This window comes from Zonotrichia leucophrys, chromosome 2 (assembly GCF_028769735.1).
Source record: "Zonotrichia leucophrys gambelii isolate GWCS_2022_RI chromosome 2, RI_Zleu_2.0, whole genome shotgun sequence".
NCBI classification, from domain to species: Eukaryota; Metazoa; Chordata; class Aves; order Passeriformes; family Passerellidae; genus Zonotrichia; species Zonotrichia leucophrys.
In genome coordinates, this window is record NC_088171.1 from 153249267 (window position 1) to 153271554 (window position 22288).

The window sequence follows — 22288 nt, forward strand, 5'->3', positions numbered from 1 at the left end:
CCCCCGGAACCCCGGGACTGTCATCCCCTTGGGACCCACCCCACATTCCCCAAGACCCCTGACACCCCAGGACCCCCGGCACCCCGGGACTGTCATCCTCTTGGGACCCACCCAGAGCCCCCCAACCCTTCAGGACCACCATCCCCTTGGGACACATCCCCAGCTCCTCGGGACCCCGGCTACGAGGATCCCCACCCCTCAGGACCCGAGATTTCCAGGGTGTCCCCCTCAGGCCCCCCATCCCCTTGGGGCCCCGAGCAGCCATGACCGCCTCCCCAGAGCCCCTGGAAGCTCCACCGCAGCCCTTGGCCGTACCTCCAGCGCCTGGAAGATGGCTTTGGAGCGGTTCTTGTCGGCCTCCCGAGCCGGCAGCTCCGTCTCCTTGAACTTGAGGAACTGGCGCCAGAGGATCTGCCAGGAATGGGGTGGGGGGCACAGCTGAGCGGGGACCCCCAGCCCCAGCTGCTGCCCCCTCCCCAAGCACCCGCCCTGCCCAGCTGCAATTTTCCATGTGTGCAGAGCCGCGGGAAGGAAGTGGCCGTGCTGGGCTTTGCCAGCGGTGACTCACGGCACAGCCAGGCAGGGTGAGTCACAGGGCTCCCCCCTCATGGGGCACCCGGCTCTGTCCGGGCTGGGATCCCCAAACCCTGCAGACCCCCAGGCTGGCACCGGAGGGGCTCCGTGCCACAGCCACACCCAGGTCACATCGTGGTGACTCATGGCATGGCACAGCTGGCCTTGTGCTGCCGTGGGAGCTGCCAAACTGGACATGAGCCACCCAAGTGGGTCTGCTGGCCGGCTGGCACCCCTCACTGGGCATGAGCCACCCATGGTGGGGCCACTGTAGGATTCTGCCACCCACTGCCCCAAATACCAGTGGCTCCCGGGACCAGCAGCACCGTCCTTGTCTCTGTGCCCATCACTGTGCCCATGCCATGCCAGCAGCACCATCCCTGTCCCTGTGCCCATCCTCGTGCCCATGCCAGGCCAGCAGCACCGTCCCTGTCCCTGTGCCCATCCCTGTGCCCATGCCAGGCCAGCAGCACCATCCCTGTCCCTGTTGTTGTGCCCATGCCAGGCCAGCAGCACCATCCCTGTCCCTGTGCCCATCACTGTGCCCATGCCAGGCCAGCAGCACCATCTCTGTCCTCATCCCCGTGCCCATGCCAGGCCAGCAGCACCATCCCTGTCCCTGTGCCCATCCCCGTGCCCATGCCAGGCCAGCAGCACCATCCCTGTCCCTGTTGTTGTGCCCATGCCAGGCCAGCAGCGCCATCCCTGTCCCTGTGCCCATCCCTGTGCCCATGCCAGGCCAGCAGCACCATCCCTGTCCCTGTGCCCATCCCTGTGCCCATGCCAGGCCAGCAGCACTGTCTCTGTCCCCATCCTCGTGCCCATGCCAGGCCAGCAGCACCGTCTCTGTCCCTGTGCCCATGCCAGGCCAGCAGCACTGCCCCTCTCCCCATGGCCTCACCTCGATCTCCTCGTAGCTGGCAGGGAGGCGCCGCTCCTCGAAGAGCGCCGAGTGCTGCCGGCTCCACTGCAGCAGCCCCGTCACCACCTCGTAGTACTCCTGCCAGCGCAGCTGCAGCTCCTGCGCAGGGGGACACGTGTGGGGCCGGCTGTGACACGCCAGGGGGTGGCAGCAGAGGGGTGACACCCCCGGCACCCCAAACTCACGTTGGCCTTGACGCCGTCCTGCACCTCGGGCACGCGCGGCATGGCGTCGTACAGCGAGGACACGTAGGTGATGATGGACTTCTCGTCGGGCTGCGCCACGTCCACATCTGTGGGGAGAGAGGGGGTCAGGTGAGGGGAGGGAAGGGGCTTTGACAACCCAGAACCCACAGCACTGGGACCATCATCCTCTCAGGACCGACCCCATATCCCCCAAGACCCCAGTGACCCCGGGACCCCCGGCACCTTGGGACTGTCATCCCCTTGGGACCCACAGCCCCTGGGACCATCATCATCTCGGGACCCACCCAGAGCCCCCCAACCCTGCAGGACCATCATCCCCTTGGGACCCACCCCATATTCCCCAAGACCCCTGATACCCTAGGACCTCCAGCACCCTGGAACCACCATCCCCTTGGGACCCACCCAGAGCCCCCCAACTCTGCAGGACCATCATCCCCTTGGGACCCACCCCATATTCCCCAAGACCCCTGATACCCTAGGACCTCCAGCACCCTGGAACCACCATCCCCTTGGGACCCACCCAGAGCCCCCCAACCCCACAGGACTACCATCCCCTTGGGACCCACCCAGAGCCCCCAACCCTGCAGGATCATCATCCCTTGGGACCCACCCCATATCTCCCAAGACCCCCAACACCCCAAGACCCCCGGAACCCTGGGACCATCATTGCCTTGGGACACATCCCCACATCCCCAAGACCCCTGACACCCTGGGATCCACATCCCTGGGACCACCATTCCCTTGGGACCCACCCAGAGCCCCCCAGCCCTTCAGGATCATCATCCACTTGGGACCCACCCAGAGCCCCCTAGCCCTTCAGGACCATCATCCCCTCAGGACCCACGCCCTGTCCCCCAAGACCCCTCACCCCAGCCCGTACCTTCGGGGTCCAGCAGCCGCGTCACCCCCAGTTCCCGCTCGGCCACGGTGAAGGCCTGGTCCAGGTTCTCCAGGTTGTTCTGGCGGTACACCCGGCTCATGTCGATCAGCATTGGCCTGTGGGTGGGGGGCAGCGGGGGTCACTGGGGTTGTGGGGACCCCAAAACCCCGAGGAGAGCAGGTCCCCCCTCTTCTGGGGGTGCGTCATCTGCCTGTACTCCTGCCTGGCCATCCCACAGCCCACATCAGGGGCACTGGCGGCAGGGGAGGACCCCAGAGCCAGCACAGGGACAGGAGGGGCTGGGGATACACGCAGCCCCCAGTGGGAACACCAAAACAGTCAGAGCCCCCGTGTCCTGGGAACTGGGCACCCCAGCCCTGCATGGGGCTGGCACCCCTATCCTCTGTGGGGCTGACACCTAAATCCCACGTGGGGCTGACACCCCAATCCCACGTGGGGGCTGACACCCCAGCCCCATGTGGGGCTGATCCCCTAATCTCCTGTGGGGCTGACACCCCAGTCCCATGTGGGGCTGACACCCCAATCCCCTGTGGGGCTGGCACCCCAATCCTATGTGGGGTTGACACCCCAGTCCCCTATAGGGCTGACACCTTGGGATCCCCTTGGGGGTCTATGGTGGGGCCAAGTTCAGTGTGGCAGTGCCGTGGTGCAGAGCATGGCACAGCTGTGACACGGCACACCTGGCACACGGCACACCTGGCACACGGCACAGCTGGCACATGGCACAGTGCAGATGCCTCCCCCCATTTGGCACAGCCCTGCACATATTTGCACTCCCCAAAAGCACGCAGAGGTCCCAGCAGGACCCGTGGGGACCTGCCTGCCACCGCCCCAGCACGCCAGCAGCGGGAACGGCACTGCCAGCACGGCCGATGGGCTGGGACTCGTCAGGAGCACGTGCTCATATTGCCCCAAAAAGGATCAGCACAGCTGCCCCATGAGCATGGGATTGGCAGAGCTGCCCCATGAGCACACCCCTGCCCACACACACATGGATCACAGACAGCACAGCTGCCCCATAAGCAGCTGTCATGGCTGCCCCATGAGCCCACGCCTGCCCAAGGTGTGGGTCACACACACGGATCACAGGCACCACCACGGCACCCACCTGTGCCGGTGGATGATGGCATTGAAGAGGCGCCCGTCCCGCCAGCTGGTGGTGAAGTTGTCACAGCGCAGGCCCTGGTAATCCTCCACCATCCGCTGGGACCACAGCAGCAGCTTCTCCTTGGCTGTCATGTCCTCCGACTGCCCGGTCACCTGGATGTCTGAGATCTGCCAGGACACAGCTGTTAGTCTGGAAACTGGCACAGTGACACCCGCTGCATGGCCACAGTGACACCACTGCTGCCTCATTGGGGACCAGACCGGCCCAGGGAGGCCCCCAGCCCCACAAATCCTGGCCCCTTGGTCCCACTGTCCCATCCCCACCCCACCGGGCTCACCTGGAAGTGGAGGATGATGGTCCAGATGAGCCCCAGCGTCAGTTTGGGGTTGCCGTCGGCGATGTCATCATTGCGGATGTTCACCAGCTTCACCTGCAGCACAGGGCACACGCAGGTCAGGCACGGGACAGCCTAGCAAGGCACAGCCCCAGGGGTTGTGGGAATCCCGGGGGTCCCTCCCCATCCTCACCTGCCGGTGCTTCAGGTAGTTGAGGGCAATCTGGACATTCTGCAGCTTGTGGAAGCGCATCCGGCCCTTCTCCCGGGGCTGAGGAGAGGAAGAGGGAGAGGAGGGCGGTGAGCGCGGCCACGCTGGACACATTCCTGCTGTGTCCTGCCACTGCAGCCCCCCAGTGACACCAGGACACGGTGCCACCACCCCGTCCTGCCATCGCTTCCTGCCCGCACCCCCGGCGCCACCCGGCCCGCCCCAGCAGCGCCGCACATGCCGATGGCACCCACCCACGGCACCGCCCTCGCACTTTGCCCCTTGCGGTGGGGACGCTCCCCGTGCTCCCCCCCCGCGGACCCGGCGGCACCGGCTGTTCCCACGCCCCGCCCGGCGGCACCGGGACCATCGGAGCCGTCCCGAGGGGAGCTGAGTGTCCCAGTGGCACGGCAGGCACTGCCCGGGCGGGACTGGCCTCAGTGCCAGCGCACCATGGTGCTGAGAGTGCTGCTGCCCCCATGGCCACTGTGGTGCCTCGCCATGCAGCTCCCCAGCAGGACCAGGAGCTGCCAAGCTGGGTGAGCCCCCAAAACTTGGGGGTCCTGAGGTTCAGGGTCCCCTGGGTGCTGCCCCACACATTCCTGCCCCACGGCAATGCCAAATTCCACCAGCTGAGCCCAGCTTTGGCTGCAGGGAGAGCTGGGGACTTCATGAACCCCCTGGTGCCACTCAGCCACGGAGCAGGATCACTGTTCCCACAGAAAAGGGCCATCATGGACCCACTCAGCAGCAGAGCAGGGTCACTGTTGTCCCACAGAAAAGGGCCATCATGGACCCACTCAGCAGCAGAGCAGGGTCACTGTGGTCCCACAGAAAGGGGTCACCATGGACCCCACTTAGCCATGGAGCAGGGTCACTCCTGTCCCACAGAAAGAGGCCACCATGGACCCCACTCTGCAACGGAGCAGGGTCGCTCTGGTCCCACGGAAAGGAACCATCATGGAACCACAGCTGCTCGGGGCAGGGCCAGCCCCAGGGTGAGACCCAGGGAGTTGGTGGCCATGTGCCACCCCCTTGCCAGCCACCCTGCAGAGCCAGCAGCACATCCAGCTGTGGTGCCAGGAGCCAGAATCCAGCTCCGGCAGGGTGGGATCGCTCCCAGGGATGCTGCTGGTGGAAGATAACTCCCCTCTTGCTGCTGCCACTGAGTTCTGGCCCAGGGGAATCCACCCCCATAGCTCTGGGCATGGGGGGCACCAGGATAGGCAGAGCATGCAGCAGAGCCCTGGGGCGGCACCGGGACAGGCATGGCACAGGGCACGGGCATGCAGACCGTCCTGGGACATGCTGGGCACCGCTGTCACAGCTCCGTGCCGTGCGGGGCCGTGCCGAGAGCTGAACCACTCACCAACCGCAAGGTCCGCAGGACGTCGCGCTCCCGGGGCTGCCCCGGCCGAGCCGAGCCGAGCCGAGCGGAGAGGAGCAGAGAGAGGAAGAAGGAGGAGGAGGAGGCAAAGGCGGCGGTGGGCCGGCGCCAGGAAGCAGAGAGGGCACCAAAGCAAAGAGAGGTTAGAGGCAGGGGGCGCGGGCACTCCGGGGGCACCGGGACGGACGGACCGACGGCCAAGCAGGAAGAGAGGGAACAGAGGCAGGCAGCGAGGGGGAGGACGAGGACGAGGATGAGGAACGAGGACGGCCGGCGGAGGGGTGCCAGCACGAGGTGGGGACAGCGCGGGGCAGGGCAGAGTGGCACCTACCAGGGTGTCACCCGACAGCACCTCCAGCAGCGAGATGAGGTTGTGCCCGTCCCGCAGGTCCTCGTACAGGTCGTTGACATGGCGCTGCGCCTGTGGGGACAGTGACAGGGGCGTGTCAGGGGGGCTGGGGACAGCTGAACATCCCCCCCACCCAGCCAACACCCCGGTGGGTGCCCAGTGACCCCCCCAGTGCAGTGGGTGCTCACACACAGCCCCAAGTGCAGCTGGTGCCCCCAGTGCCACGATCCCCAAAAACACACACAGCAGCTCCCCCTGTGCCAGGATGGATCTGGCATCCCTCTGGCATCACTCTGGCATGCAGAGACCCACCGTGAAGGGATCAGACCCCCCACCCACCGTGAAGGGGTCAGACCCACTGCCTACCACAGTGGCAGCCCCAGGGTGTGCCAAGAGGAAGAGCGCAGTGGGACAGACAGACAGAAAAAGAGAGGAAGGACCTACCTCTGGTCGCCAGTGCTGCGCAGGGCAGAGAGAAGAGAGCAGTTAGGAGAGAGCTGAGAGGGGACCCAGCATGGGCAGAGCGTGGTGGCACCACGATGGCACTGCAGGGTCAGGGATGTGTGGAGACATATTGGGGGGGCTGGGCCGTGTCCCAGGGCGTGCCAGGCGCCAAGGTGGGGCTCTGCCTGTGGCAGGGAATGGGGGCTGGAGGGGTGGGACAGGACTGAGGGCGTCAGAGCACAGGGCACATCTCCAGGTGCCAAGGGCACCGTTCCCTCCTGGCATACGGGGAGGGCAGCAGGAGGGCAGATCCCAGCTGGAGGGCAGCTGAGAGGCCTTGGCCAGAGGTGCGGCACAGGAGCACCAGCACCAGGGACCCTCCATGGCCACGTCCTCAGCTGTACCAGCACAGAGGGCTGTGGCTGGGGGTGATTTGGGGCAGGGGACACTGGGGCAGTGGTGCCCGCTGGACTGGCAGTGCCCATACCTTGATAAGGTGCTTGTTGACCCATTTGGTGAAGGTTTTCTTCTGGACACGATCTCGTTCATCTGCAAGAGAGGAGAGGCACGGGTGAGCCGGCGGCAGCGGGGTCTTGGCACAGCAAAACCAGGCCCCGGCGGTGGCACCGCAGGGCACAGCTGGCGCAGGAAGCGATGAGCCAACTGCTGTGGGGAAGCACGGTGACTCACGGGGGTGTGGGGAGAGGAAACAGCTAACGGGGACCAGCCCCGGCGTGCCAGCACCAGCCAGCACCCACCAGCACCTCAACACTCAGATTAGATCAGTTGGCCAGAGCGTGGTGCTAATAATGCCAAGGGTGCAGGTTCAACCTCAGTACAGGTAAATTAAGGGTTGGACTTGGTGATCCTTGTGGAGCTCTTTTCAACTCAGGATATTCTGTGCCCCTCTGACTGCAGGGAGCAGGAGATGCCCACCCAGCCCCAAGCCCGTTGCACTGCTGTGAGGAGCCCCAGCCCTGCCCTGGGCTCGGTGGGCATGGACTGAACGGTTTGGGCATGGCACGGACAAGAGGCCATGGGGTGCTTGTCCTGGCACAGCCCCAGCCCTGCCCTGGGCTCGGTGGGCACTGACTGAGCGGTTTGGGCATGGCATGGACACAGGGACATGGGGTGCTTGTCCTGGCACAGCTCCAGCCCCACAGGCAGAGCCCTGGTGGGGCATGCACGGGATCAAGGTGAGTCCACGCAGCGTCTGCACTGCCAGAGCCCTGGGACACCCCAGGACATCCCCACACCCCCAGGATACCCTTCTGTGTGGGCACAGGGCCAGGCAGGGCTGCAGTGAGTCACGGCGCTCCCTGCCCGCTGCCCTGTCATTAGGGGATGGCATGGGAACGCTGACGCATGGAATGGGAACCCGGGATTCCACAGGACCCACCCCACAGCACCCGCTAACCCCCCATACCCCGCTGCCAGCACCCCATACCCCACTGCCAGCACCCGCTCTCCTGTCCCCTGCGTCCCCAGGGTCACCACCAGTGCCGCACCCAGCCCGCTGCCCCAGAGAGGTTCAGACGGCACAAGTGCCCCCCCATTCACACACGGGGCGATGCCACCGGAGCCTCGGCAGCCGCGCCGCCCCCCTGCCCTGCCGTGGCGAGCCGGGCGCTGCGTGCCGGGTCTTGCCCCGCTGCAGCGTGCCGGGATCTGCCCACGCGGCACCCAGCGCCCAGAGGCAGCGCTCCCCGCCGGCGGAGCGCCCCGGGATGCTGCACAGCCCCAGGAGCCCCGCGGGCGCTCAGCGGCACGGCCAGGGCGTGCCGGGCCAGGAGTGGCCACGGTATACGAGAGAGAGGAAGGAAGGAAGGAAGGAAACGTGGGGCGCAGTGCGCGCCGAGCGGGGGGCACCGACACCATCCCCGGCACCCGCGCACACAGCGCTGACACCCGAGGGGTCCCCGGAGCGGCACCCACCCCCCGGCGGCGGCGCAAGGACAGCGCGGCCAGGCCGGGGCGGCCGAGCAGGGCGTGGCAGGAAGAGAACGAGGGCACCGGGATGGAGCTGGGCGGCGGCCGGGGGGGTCTGCAGCGCTCGGCCCCATAGCCCGGCCCGCAGACACCGCCCCGGCATGAGGGTCTGCCCCACAGCCCGGCCGGAGATATCGCCCGGTGTGGGGGTCTGACCCACAGCCCGCCCTGGGTACACCAACCTGGGACACCGCCCCGGTATGGGGGACACCGCTCCGGTGTGGGGGACACAGCCCCTGTATGGGAGACACCGTTCCGGTGTGGGGTGGCCCCACGGCCTGCCTGGGGGCGCACAGCCCCGCGGACACGGGCCCAGCATGGGGGTGTCCCCCCAGGGACCCAGGCCCGGTGTGGGGTCCGCCCCGCAGGCTGCCCCGGGTGGGGATGCGATGGCGGGCGGCCCCCCCAGCCCCCCCAGGCTCGGTACCTTTGCGGCCCTCGGCCGCCCGCAGCACGGCCAGGTACAGGTTGTCCTCGGAGCCCGTTCGGGCCGGAGCCTCGTCCGAGGTGCGGCGCGGGCGGGACATGCTGAGTGACCCCCGACACGGCTGAGCCCGACACGGCTGAGCCCGACACTGCTGCTCTGCCCTCCCGCTCCGCCGCCCGTCCCGCCGCGAGTGGGGCGGCCCGGGGAGGAGACGGGGCTCTCTCCCCCCGCCCCACGCCCCACGCCCCGACCCTGCCCACAGGAAACTCCTGAGCTTTAACCCTTCCCTCGCTGCGCCTGCAGGCGGGATGGGACCCACGGAGCAGCCACGGGGAGCCAGCACCCCCAGCCCCACACATGGGGCCCGAGACCTCCAGATCTGCAAGCGTGGGGAGTGGGACCCTCTTCCTGAAGATCGGGGTGCTCAGAAACCCCTCACCCCTCACCCAGGGCAGCCAGACTCCTGCCCCACACCTCGGGGCATTGAAACCCTCAGGAGCACAAATCTGTGGGGGGGTGGGACCCACAGCCTGGGGCTGTTGGAGCCCCCCAGTCACCACACCTCAGCACCACCAGGTTTCCAAGCTCTGGAGGCTCAGGTCCCTCAGGTTTCCAGGTCAAGAACCTCCTTGCCCCTCACAGAGGGTTCCTAGAAACCCTCTGGCCCCATGGTCAGGAGCTCCCCAGCACCTCAGGCCCCAGATGGGACCTTCATTTCCTGTGGGGGTTTTGGCACCGCCCGGTCCCACAGCCCAGGGACCACCCCAGAACCCCCAGCACAGGCCCTGGTGCTTTAGGACCCCTGCTCCCCTCACGTGGGGCTCAAGGTGGAGCTCAAGCCCCCAGGTTCATCAGCCCCAGGTCCCACATTTGAGGGGCTCAGACCCCTCAGGGTTCGGGGTCACAACCCTCAGGGCTGGAGGATCCCCAGGATGGGGGACTGAGCCCCACAGACTCCCCTGGGTGCCCCCATGCACACACCAGCCCCTCCCAGCAGCACTCCAGGACAGCACCCACACCCTGCCCTGTGCCCCACAGCACCCACGGGCTCTCATAGGGGTGGGGGCATTGCCAGCAGGGTAGGAACCCCCCCTCCCCAGGGATTCATCGCCCACCGCCCTCCCACAATGGGTGACAACATCAGCTGAGGGGACCACAGGGTAAATCCAGGGCTTGCGCCCCTCTGGGTGCTGCATCCCCCCAGGATGTCCCTGCCCGGACACCCCCAGGGTGGCTGAGAAACCCCAGCCCTTGGGGTGACACAGAGCTGCCAGCCCTGCCCAGGGCAGCACCCGTGTCACCAACGTCACCAACGTCACCCACGTCATCCACGGCAGGGGTGGTGGCAGCTGCTGGGGAAAGGGCAGCCGTGGGTGCCCTGGGCGCTGCCAGCCTGGCATCGCCAACACCCCAATGCCTAGGTCTGCACCCCAATATCTATGTCTGCACCACAGTATCCATGTCTGCACCCCAACACATATGTCAGGGCCCTAAGGCCCACTTCCTGCACCCCAAAGCCATGTCTGCATCCCAATATCCATCTCTGCACCACAATACCCATTTCTGCACCCCAACAGCCATGTTTGCACAATACCCATGTCTGCACCACAACACACACATCAGGGCACTAAGGCCCACATTCTGCACTCCACTACCCATGTCTGCATCCCAGTATCCATCTCTGCACCCCAATATCCATTTCTGCACTCCAATATCCATGTCTGCACTCCAATATCCATGTTTGCACCCAAATACCCATGTCTGCACCACAATACCCTTGTCTGAACCTCAATATCCATCTCTGCACCCCAACATCCGTGTCTGCACCCCAACATCCATGTCTGCACCCCAATATCCATCTCTGCACCCCAACATCCGTGTCTGCACCCCAATATCCATGTCTGCACCACAACACCAATGTCTGCACCCCAATATTCGTGTCTGCACCCCAACATCCATGTCTGCACCCCAACAACTATGTCTGCACCCCAATATCCAAATCTGCACCCCAATATCCATGTCTACACCACAATATCCATGTCTGCACCCCAACACCCGTGTCTGCACCCCAACATTCATGTCTGCACCCCAAACCCATGCCTGCGCCCCAAACCCATGCCTGCTCCCCAAACCCATGCCTGCACCCCAATATCCATTCTGCACCCCCGTTGTGCAGCGGCGGGCACGGCCCGTCCCCGGTGCGGAGTCCAAAGGACGCGGGGCCGCGGCCTCGTCCTGCCGTGACTCACGGTCCAACCGCGCACCGGCGGCGCCCCGGGAGCCCCGCCGGCCGCCGCCCACCCGTGACACGCGGCCCGACACCCACCCGTGACACGCTGTGGGTGCGGGGGCCCGTCGGGGAGCGGCAGCCGCGGCCGGGCCGATGCCCGCTGGGACGGAGCCAGCGCGGCCGCCGCGGAATGCGGGCGGCACCGGCCCGGCCCCGGCCCCGGCACGCACATTTTTCCGCCGAGAGCGCATCTGGCACAGGCGCATCTGGCACGGGCACATCTGGCACAGGCACATCTGGCGCCCGGAGCGCGGTGGGAGCCCTGCTGACGCACGTCGGGGGAGGCAGGGACACCCCGGAGCCGCGGCTACCGCGACACGGCCGAAGGTGCCACCGGAGCCGAGAGGGAGGGAGGGACACGGCGGTGACACCGCCAGGGCGGTCACAGGGCTGGCAGAGCTGCGCTCCAGCACCGCGCTCACACGGGCCGAACCTCGGCACCAGGCCCGGAAGGTTCTGAGCCGGGACCGAGAGCCTGGGGTCGTGTCGGAACCCAGGAAATTCCTCTGGCTGCCCTGGAGGACTCGGGACCCTGACAGGGGGTTCAGAGACCTTTAGAGCAGCCAGGGGAATGTCCTGGGTTCCGGCAGGATCGCTGCGGGGTGAGGGGCGGAATGGCATCCTCAGAACCGGCACCTCCACACCGGCACCGGCACTCCCAGAACAGGCACCCCCAGAACCGGCACCCCCAGCACCGGCACCCCCAGCACGGCACCCCCGGCACCGGCACCCCCCGGCTCCCGCAGGTACCAGCCGGGAGGACACGGCGGCGTCAGGTCGGGCGCTTTGAAGACCTGCCGGGGCGGCTCCTGGCACCGTCCCCGGCGGCTCCCGGGGCAGGCGGCGCCCGGCTCCCGGCCCTGGCAGCTCCCGGCTCCGGCGGCTCCCGGGCCAGCCGGGCCGGCCGGGCAGGAGCGCCCCAGTCTCGCCCGCGGGTGCCGACGCCACCGGGCCGGCCCGGCTCCCTCCCACGGCGTCTCCCACCCTCGGGGCTCTGGGGGAACCCCCCGGGAGCCGCCGAGCCGCCCCCACCTCGACACCGAGCCGGGCACCCGCACCAGGCACGGAACGGGCGCTGCCAACACCGGGGCTGTGCCAGCGCCGTGGTGACACCAAGGTGGCACCGCCACGCACCAGGACGGGACAACGCGTCAGCGAAGCACTGGGGCTGGGGGAGACCTCGGGCCCCAGGCCAGGGAGTGCCAGGAGGTGCCAGGGTCTGAGGGTGTCAGCTGCGAGTGGGGATTGGCACCGGGGGGTGTCAGGGCCTGGGGGCGGGGGGACAACACTGGGAGGGGGTCAGTGCCAGGGGGTCCCCACGGTGACATGGCAGGGGGACCTGGGGGACCTGGCACAGCAGGATGGGCACACAGGGCACTGAGGGCAGCGGCTCCCCAGGGTGTGGGAGCACGGCAGGGTGGGTGGGCACGGGGAGATGAGCTGGGACAGACACACGGCCTGCACACAGGGATGCACAGACACACGGCATGGACACACAGCCACACAGGGATGCACAGACACACAGACACACAGCATGCACACAGGGACACACAGACACATGGACACACAGACACACGGCATGGACACATGGACACACAGACACACAGCATGGACACACAGACACACAGACACACAGCCACACAGACACACAGCATGCACACAGGGACACACAGACACACGGTGTGCATATACAGACACATGGACACATGGACAAACACACTGACACATGGACACACAGACATATGCCACGCACACATAGACACACGGACACACGGACACATGGCATGAACACACAGACAGACACACAGACACACGGACACATGGCATGCACACACAGAGACACACATACGGACACATGGACACACACCAACAAACACAGCCACACAGCCACACAGCCACACGGACACACGGACACACAGACACACAGACACACACCAGCACACACACAGGGTGTGCACACACACACATACATGCAGGTGTGCAGGGACACACACACATAGAGAATAAATAACATCTGTGTGCCACTGTGTGTAACACATTTGTATACACACATATCAGGACACCTGCGTGCACACAGACACACACACACAGAATACATCTGTGGGCCACTGTGTGTGCCACATTTGTACACACACACACCAGGACACCTATTCACACACACACACACACACACACACACACACATACACGTGCACACTGAGACACACCTGCACTGGCCCGCACAGGTGTGCACATGCTCTCACACACGTGTGCACGGGCACAGACACGTGTGTGCACACACACAGACATACACACACAGACGTGCACGCAGACGTGCGCACAGACATGCACATACACAGCATGCACACATGCACAGAGACACAAACACACAGAGGCACACACAAAAGCACACAAACACACACAGAGCCACACATAAACACACAGAAACACACACAAAAACACGCACAAACACACATTTACACAATCACCCTTTCCTGGCAGAGCCCGCCCCAAACCCAGCGCAGCCCAGCCTGGCCTCAGGGCGGGGCCACAGAGGGGGCGTCGCTCCCGGGGGGGGAGATCCGCGCTCACCCCGCCCTTCCCGGTGTCCCCCCGCCCTCCCGCCGCTCCCGGGTCTCCCCCCCGTCCCGTCGCTCCCGCACCCCCGCCCCGGGACCCCCCCGCGCTCCCCTCCCGCCCCGGGACCCCCCCCGGTCGCCGCCCCGCGCCCCCCCCGGTCCCGCTCCCCTCGGTCACCGGTGCAGCAGAGCCGGGCGCTCAGGTACCGCCGCCGCTCGGGCGCGGAGCCGCCGCTCAGCCAGTCCCCCCCGGGACCCGACATGGCTCCGCCGGACGGGACCCACCATCCACCGACCGACCGACGGACGGACGGACCCACGGCCGGGACCGACCAGCGGCACCGGGCGGACGGGACGGGACGGGCTGGGGGGGGGGAAACGGGCGGGACCCGCCCCGCTCCGCCCCGCCCTCCCCTCAGCGGCCCCGGCTGCGCCACCGCCCGCGGCACCCGGGGAAACCGGAGGGATCCGGGCGAACGCCCCGTCCCTGCCGCGCGGAGGAAACTCCATCCCACCCCCGGGGCGAGGTCCGGACGGGACCCCCCCTCCCGCACTCGGGACCCCCGTGCTGGGACCCTGCACCCCACACACACACCCAGAACCCTGCGCTCCCCTTTCCCCCGCCCGGAGCCCCCAGGACCACCCGGTACCGCTTCACGGGGCTCCCCGACACCTCCAGCCCCGCGTCCCGGCCCCTCCACACACACAGAGCTCCGGGGGTGGGGGCAGCCCCCAGTTTGTGCCCCTCCAGCACAAACCGCTGATTTCAGCGCCCACTCCTCCCATTCCTGCCATTCCTCCCGGCTTCCTCTCCCCACGGGGTCCCTGTGCCAAGGGCAGCCATCAGCACGTTTCCCGTGGGGTTTTCCCCACCGATGCCCCCCAAGCTGCCGGGACCCCCTGTGCCCCCACCCCGCGGTCGGACAAGCCCAGCAGCACCGCAGGGCAGGACCTGTTTGTGCTGGGAAGGGGTTTGCGGCTGGGACGGGGGTCCTGGGGGATGCCGCAGCATCCCGATGCCCCCCAACCCCCCGGCCCCCGCAGGTCACCTTCTGCAGGCCCGCAGCAGCAGCAGCAGCAGAGCGAGAAGCCCATGGCGCGGCCCGGCCCGGCGCCCCCCGCCCCGCTCGGCGTCCGGCCGCGTCTGGTGGGAGCGCAGCGGAATCCGCGCCCGGAGCGCGGCCAGAGCGCGGCCAGTGACTCACACAGCCCACGGCCCCCGCCAGCCCGGCTCCTCCTGCTCCCGGGCAGCGCAGCCCAGCCCCGGCCGCTCTGCTGGGACCCCCCGGCCCCGCCGGGCTGTGGGCAGAGTGCAGCGGACAGCTGGCACACAGCTGGAGGGGCTGCAATCACCAGGCATGGGCACAGGCATGGGCACAGGCATGGGCATAGGCATGGCATTGCATGGCATGGCATGGCACGGCACGGCATGGCACAGGACCCCCGGTCAGGGAGGCACTGGGCTGGTTTGAGGTGGCTGCAGCCCGTGCCAGCCCCCTGGGCACTGAGGGGGCTGCAGGACCAAGGCACATCCCTGCTGTGGGGAGCACGGGGGTCTCGGAGGGTCTCGGGGGGCTTGAGGGGGGTCTAACGTTAAACCCCAAAATGGCACAAGCCAGGCAGGATGAACCAGGCCAGCAGCAAGGCCCGGGAGTGGGGGCTGGGCACGGCACGGCACGGCACGGCATGGCACGGTGCCGAGGCACGGCTCAGCCCCACGGCAGCGGCAGCGCCGCATCTGTGTTGCGGAGATAAGAAGCCGGGGGGGGCGGGGGGACCGAGCCGGGCCGATAGCAGCCTGCGAACGGGGAACGCCGCCTGGAACGGGACACGTGTCCCGTGGGATGCGCCCGCCACGCCCGCCACGCTTCCCGCACGCTGCCAGGGCCCCGCCACGCTTCCCACGGCTCCGGGACGCTTCCCACGGCGGCACCGCGGAGGACGTGGGACAGCGGCGGGAAGAGCTTCCCCATGGCCGCCAGAGGCAGCGCCGGGGGGCGGAGGCCGTGCCGGGGGGGCCGAGATGGGGATGCCGGTGGTTGCCAGCCACGGCCCCTCGAGGCCGGTGAGTCACCGCTGCGGCCAGAAGCAACATCCAGCAACGCTCCCGGGCTGGCACAGCCAGAGCCGCCAGCGCGGTGGAAAAGCTGAGTGGAGCGGAAAGGGGGACACGGCGGGGGGGGTTCCCAAACCTCTGGGGCCCCCACACGCCCGCTGCCGCCACGTCTCTGGCAGCCTTGGAAACCGGAGCGGAGCCAAACAAACAGCGGCATCCTGCAGCCAAAAGCAGCCGGCGCCGCCGCCAGGCTGCCAAGCTCTGCCTCGCCCGCCCGAGCTTCCTCAGCCCTCTGCCCTGCAGCGCTCTGCCTCGCAGCCCGGCGGGCATGGCCATGCGGACCCGGACGGGAGTTCCGGCTGAGTTTTCGGTTCCCCGAAAACACCTGCCTTGGCATTGTGCCAGGAGTGACACCGAGCGCAGCTGGTACAGCAGCTCGTGGGCACCGGGTAGCCCCTTGTTGGTATCGGGCAGCTCCTTTTGGGGCACTGTGAAGCCCCCCTGCGGGCAGCCCTTTGGTGGGCAGCGGGGAGCCTCTTCATCAGCACCGGGAAGCCCCTTGTTGGTACCGAGAAGTTCCTTTTTGGGCACTGGGCGGCCCCTTGTGGGCACCGGGAAACCCCTTGTTGGCACGGGGAAGCCCCTTCGTGGGCACCGAGAAACCCACCACGAACACCGGGCAGCCCCTTGTTGGTACCGGGCAGCCCCTTGCGGGCACCGGAAACCCCACAGCGGGCACTGGGCAGCCCCTTCTGGGCACGGAGCAGCCCCTTCGTGGGCATCGAGAAACCCACCACGAACACCGGGCAGCCCCTTGTGGGCATCGGCACCCCTTTGCTGGCACCGGGCAGCCCTTTTTGGGCACAGAGAAACCCACCACGGACACCGGGAAGACCCTTTTTGGGCACCGGGCAGCCCCTTGTGGGCAGCGCCCCTGTCCCCCCACGAGGGTTTCACGATCAGCGCTCTAAACCAAAGCCCCTGCCCCGGCGTGGCACAGCAGAGCCCGGGCACCACGGGGAGCACTGGGCACCAGCGGGGGCACAGGGCACCACCGGGGGCACCGGGCACCACCGGGGGTTACAGGGCACCACCGTGAGCACCCCCGAGCCCCGCGGGACGGCAGAGCTGTGCCCTCAGCACCGCCCAGCGCAGCCGATGCTGCCGGAGCCCCCCGGGAGCTCGCAGCTCGCAGTGATGGGCCCCGGCAGGTGCGACCTTGGGGGTGTCCTTCGGGCTGGAGCCGCGCCAGGGACAGCGGCCCAGCCCCGGTGTCCCCCCCGCCGGGGGCTCCGGGCCGCCCAAGGTGCCCTGCCCGCCTTATCTGGCACCGGCACCGGCAGCCGCGGATCGCACCGGCAGCGGGCTCGGCGCGTTCCCAGCGCGGCGGCCGCGGGAGCGGAGCCATCCCGGAGCGGCGGCGGGCGCGTGACGGTGCCCGGTGCCACACACAGACCGACGGAAGCCGCGGCCAACGCCCTGGAAAGTGCCAGGGGGGAGGGAGGGCCGGGGAACAGGCAGAGCCCCGGCAGAGCCCCGGCAGCTCGGGTGCAGGTGGCTCCGGGGTGCGGGCGGGGGTCTCACAGGACCCCCAGACACAGGCACCCTCTCGGCCCTTCCCGGCCCCCTCTGTCACCGGATATCTGTCCCCAAAAGCATTTGGCACCTCCGTGCCTCGGGATGGGGATGCTGCGGGAGGGTTTGGGCAGCTCCTGGCGGGACCCCCACCACAAAAAGCGCCAGAGTGCACAGGGGTGGGCACGGGCCGTGGCACCGGGGGAGGGCACACTCTGTCCGTGCTGAGTCATCCCTGGGTACCATCACCCCCCCCCCGCCTGGGTACCACTCCCCCCGGGATGCTGCCCCACGGCAGGTGACGCCCCCCAGAGCCCAGAGCAGCGCGTCGCTCCCCTTGTCCCCCATCCCACCGTGGGTGCGAAACCCCAGGTCCCCGCAGGGCCCCCCACACCCACCCGGGACCCGGCGGGGTGCCGGTGTCGTGTGGCTCCCCCCGTGCTCGTGCCCGTGCCGGGTGGGCGGGGCGAGGGGCCGAGCCGAGCGCGGCGCGGGGGGGCCGAGCGGGGCCCAACTCACCGGTGCCCCCCGGCTCGTCCCGCTGCCGCCGCCAGTACCAGACCAGGGCGAGGGATGCCGCGTGCCCCGCCGCCACCAGCGATGGGAACAGGGACCCGCTGTCCTCCATGAGGGGCACGGCGCGGGCTCGGCACCGGCCGGGCTCGGCGGGTCAGGGACGAACCAGCGCCCGCCCCCACGGGGCAGCGCCCTCTCCGCCTTAACCCCTCCCGAACCGCGCCTGGAGACGCCTCCTGCCCGCCGCACCGGCAGGGCCCCCCCGTGTCCCCCCCGTTCCGCGTCTTCGCCTTCCCCCCCCGCGAAGTGTCCCCTTCATCCCGGCTTTTTATATCCCGGGACAAGGCGCCCCGGCGGCGCCAGCCCCCCCCACCCGGTTCCCGTCCTTTCCGCAGCCCCACCGGTCTCACCCACCCGGTACGACCTTCATGGGCAGGCAGGGTGCGGGCAGGTGCGGGCAGGGTGCGGACAGGTGCGGAGCGTGAGCGAGGGCGCAGCGCGGCTCCGCCGGTGGCGGCGGGGGCTGGGGGGGGGCGGGCAGGGCGCGGGTGTCGATATAAATAACCGGGGCCCGTCACCGAGCCCGAGTTAGAACATGACACGGGCGGGGGCGGGACGGGGCGACCGCGGCGGCGCCCCAGGACCCCCGGACCCCCCGGCAGCGGGGCGGGTGGTGGCCGTCACCTCGGGGGTCGCTGTGGCATCAAGACTAGGAGCTCCGGCACGGTCCCACCGCTGAGAGAGGCCGCTCCCCCGGGTAGGGGGGAAAATGGGGCATATGGGGGGTCCCAGGACCCCCTCTGCCCCGCAGACACCCCACAATCCCGGCCGCCGGCGCGACCCCATCCCCGCAAGACGGGATTCCAGGCCGGGTTTTCCGGCAGCGGCTGCTGGGGCGGAGGCAAAGCCTGGAGCCGGATCCGCTGGCACGGCGGGACTGGACGGGACGGGCGGGGCGCCGCGATCGCGTCCCACGCGAGGGTCGGGGGACACCGCAGCCCCCGAGCCCAGCGCGAGATGCGACCCCACCCCCGGGCAGAGCTCCGGGGAACCCCTCCCGTGCCCACGGGCCGTGGGTGCCGCCCGCGCAGGACCCGCACCCACGGGGCAGCAGCTCCCGGGCCCGGCCCCCCCGCCGGCCGGTGACTCACGGCGCTGGCAGGGCCCGGGCTCGGCGCCTCCAGGCTGGAAACTTGGACCGGAGGCGGCTGCCCACGGCCACGGGCTGACTCACAGCCCGGGGGGATCGGGGGGGGGCCCCTCACCGCCGCCTCGGAGCGACACCGCAGCTGCCCCGCCCGGAGGGGTGGGACACCGGACGCCCCGCACCCCGCGGGTCCAGCTGCCGCCGATCGTGTGTCGGGATCGCGTGTCGCCAAGGAGGAGGGGTTGGGGACCCCCCCGGCAGTGGCAGCCCCCTCCCCAGCAGCGCTGCCCGCCCCAGCTGCCGCCGTCTGTCCGACCCACCCCAGGCCCCGTGGGGACCTCGGGGCGCAAAATCCCCACGGAATGTCCGTCGCCCCCCTCTGCCATGGCCTCCCTGAAGCGCTGCTCCCCACGGCACGGACACCCCACGGCACGAACACCCCATGGCACGTTCCCCGGCCCAGCACAGCCCCCCCGGCCCAGCGGCCTCCCCACCGTGGTGGAGCCCAGGAGGGCAGCAGCAATGCCGCCCCTGCAGCACTCCAGGCAGCAGCAATGCCACCCCTGCAGCACCCCGGGTCCTGCCACCCCACTGGCCGCTGGGGACCCCGGGAAGCCACCTCACTGCATCCCGGGCCCCCGTGATCCCCCAGCGACCACTCCTGCCCAGAGCATCCCCGAGGGGTCAGGGGGGCACAGAGAGGAACCCCCAGCACCCTCCTCCCACCCCAGACAGCGCAGGGGCCTGCAGATACCCCCCACCCCATCCTCAGCTCGGAACTGGGGGGGGCTTAGGGGACCTTAAGGACTTGTCCTTGTCCCAGACCCCCCTGGCAGCGGGGCTCGAGTGCCCCCCACCCACGAGCGCACCCCAGGGCACTGATTGGTACCTGCGGCCGGGCCGGGCTGGGGGGGCGGCTGGCACACCCCCTGCCCCGCGGTGACGGCGGCGGCTTCCACGTGCCCCTGGGCCTCGTCCTTCCTGCGGTAGAGGCGGTCACCGGCGGCAGGACGCGCCCGGGGGGTGCCAGCGCCGGCCGGGGCAGCGGCGCGCCGGGGCTCGGGCCGGGGGGCGGCGGGCCGCGGAACGCGCTGCAGCGAGCGCGGCACCACGTCCGGCGGCAGCCGCAGGTACTGGCGCAGGTGGGCCACGCCGGCGTCCGTCAGGTACCAGTAGAGGTGTCGCCAGGCCGCCGTCTGTCGCACGAGGCCGCGGGAGCGCAGCGAGGCCATGGCGCGCCGCACCTCCACGTTGGCCACGCCGGGCAGCTGCGGGTGGGTGCGCCGGGGGCAGCCGTCCCGCTCCCCGACCAGGACACCCTCGCGAAACAGCAGCTCCAGGATGGAGCGGAGCCGCTCCAGCGGCATCAGCATCCCCGCCACCATGGCTGGGCAGCGCGGCGCGGGGCACGGCCCGCAGGGCTCGGTCACAGCTCAGCACCGCTCCGTATGGCACAGCCCAGGCTGCCCCAGCACAGCCCAGTACGGCCCAGCACAGCCCAGTACGGCCCGGCACGGCCCAGCTCACTATGGTCCGGTACGGCCCAGCACGGTCCCACACGGCTCAGGTGCTCCAGCCCAGCCCGGCGCGGTCCGGTTCGGCCCGGTACGGCCCGGCACAGCCCAGCGCGGTCCGGTACAGCCCCGTATGGCCCGGCACGTCCCGGCGCGATCCGACACGGAGCGGCGCTGGCTGCCGGCACGGCGGGAGCGGCTGCGGCTCCACCCCCGGCCGGGGGGGTCAGGGGGGGCCCCAGGCCCAGCCCTGACTCACCAGCGGCCCCTCCCCGGCCCCGGCTCCCGCCCGGAGGGGGCACGGCCGGAGCCGCCTCCCCCTTCCCCCCCCCCCGCCCCGACCCACCGGGCCGGTTCCTGCGTGGGAACCCCCGCGGGTCCCGCCCCGCCCCCGCCCCGGGACCGGCCCCGGGGAGTGCCCGGGGGACCCTGAACCGGGGGGATGTCCCTGAGCCGGGAGGGGGACACCGAGCTGCGGGGGTCTCTGAGCTTGGGAGGGGCTCCCTGAGCCCGGGCAGGGACCCTGAGCCGCGGCTGTCCCCGAGCTCGGAGAGGACCGAGAGCCCGGGGTCCCTGGGAGGAGGGACGGCCAGGCACGGCCCCTCCCGGCTCGCCGAGCATCCCGGGCTGCGGGGAGAACCACGGGCTGCGGGCACAGCCACGGGCTGCAGGGGGACGAGCAGGTGCACGGGCACAGGTGCGGGCAGGGGTGCGGGCACGGGCAGGGCTCGGCAGCCACATCCTGCCACGTCAATATTTGCTCTGCTCCTGCCCCTGTTTGTCCCGGCGTCCCCAGGGGGACCCCCCGGCGGTGGCACAGCCCCAGCGGTGGCACAGCCCTGGCGGTGGCACAGCCCTGGCGGTGGCACAGCCCTGGCGGTGGCACGGCTGCGCCGCGCCACGCCCTCCGGGTGGCAGGTGGGGACGAACGAGAGGCAGCTGCCACTCCCCCGAGCCCCCCGGCACCGAGCACCGCCCGACAACCCGCACCGGCACGGCGGGGACACAGCACGGCCCCCGGCACGGCAGCGGGACCCCCAGCGCCGCCGTGGGGGTGGGAGGGCACTGGAGACCCCTCCTCTCCGGGTTCTGTGTGAGGGGGTGTGGGGTGGCACCCCCACCACAGAGCAGGAGGAACTGGGGTGCAAGGCTGTCCCCCACGCCGAGGGGTCCCAGGCTCACAGACCCCAAAAGGGGAGGAACCCCCCAAGGGATCCCTCAGCACCCCTGGACAGGCACAGTGAGGTTGGGGCACAGGGATGATGCTGCGAGGCTGCAGCAGGAGCCCCCAGCAGCCTTGGGGGGATGGAGGGGACACCCCCACGGCACCCCTGTCCCTGCCGATGGGATTCACTGGGATTCACTGGGTTTTACTGGTGGGGAGCAGCGACCCAGGCATGGGGGGCTGCTGCCTGCGGGGTGCCCGCCCCAGAGCTGCCCCGGGGATCCCAAAGCCGCTGGGCTGATGAGCACACACTGGCATCTCCGGGGGCCCCACCAGGACTTGCACAACTTCCCCAACGCCGAGGGCAGAGCCGGGTGGCGGAGTGGGGCATTGCGAGAGCCCCCATCACCGGGGCCCCAGCACAGCTGGTGCAGCGGCACTGGGAGCACTGGGGTGCCCAGAGCCCCTCAAAGGGAACACCTTGGGAGAGCATCAGTGGCTGTCTGAGCCCCACAGCACCCCAGAATCCCAGCGGGGTGGGAGACATGGCAGGAGTGAGGGGGGCAGTGGCTGGGGATGGAGGGAGGGGGAATAATGGGGGACAGGGATGGGGATA

At 69.2% G+C, this 22288-nt stretch overlaps 1 protein-coding gene across 1 annotated transcript in view; it reads right to left on the reverse strand.

Moving 5' to 3' along the window:
- The window catches only part of PLEC (plectin), a 102657-nt gene that overhangs the window by 68981 nt on the left and 11388 nt on the right, over positions 1–22288 (reverse strand). Inside the window, exons 3-11 of the mRNA XM_064703233.1 lie at positions 6923–6984; positions 5974–6063; positions 4238–4315; positions 4048–4140; positions 3711–3877; positions 2582–2697; positions 1681–1787; positions 1475–1594; positions 316–411 (exon numbers count right to left, since the gene is read on the reverse strand). Coding sequence (XP_064559303.1) covers positions 316–411; positions 1475–1594; positions 1681–1787; positions 2582–2697; positions 3711–3877; positions 4048–4140; positions 4238–4315; positions 5974–6063; positions 6923–6984 — 929 coding nt within the window. The remainder of the gene's footprint in view (positions 1–315; positions 412–1474; positions 1595–1680; positions 1788–2581; positions 2698–3710; positions 3878–4047; positions 4141–4237; positions 4316–5973; positions 6064–6922; positions 6985–22288) is intronic.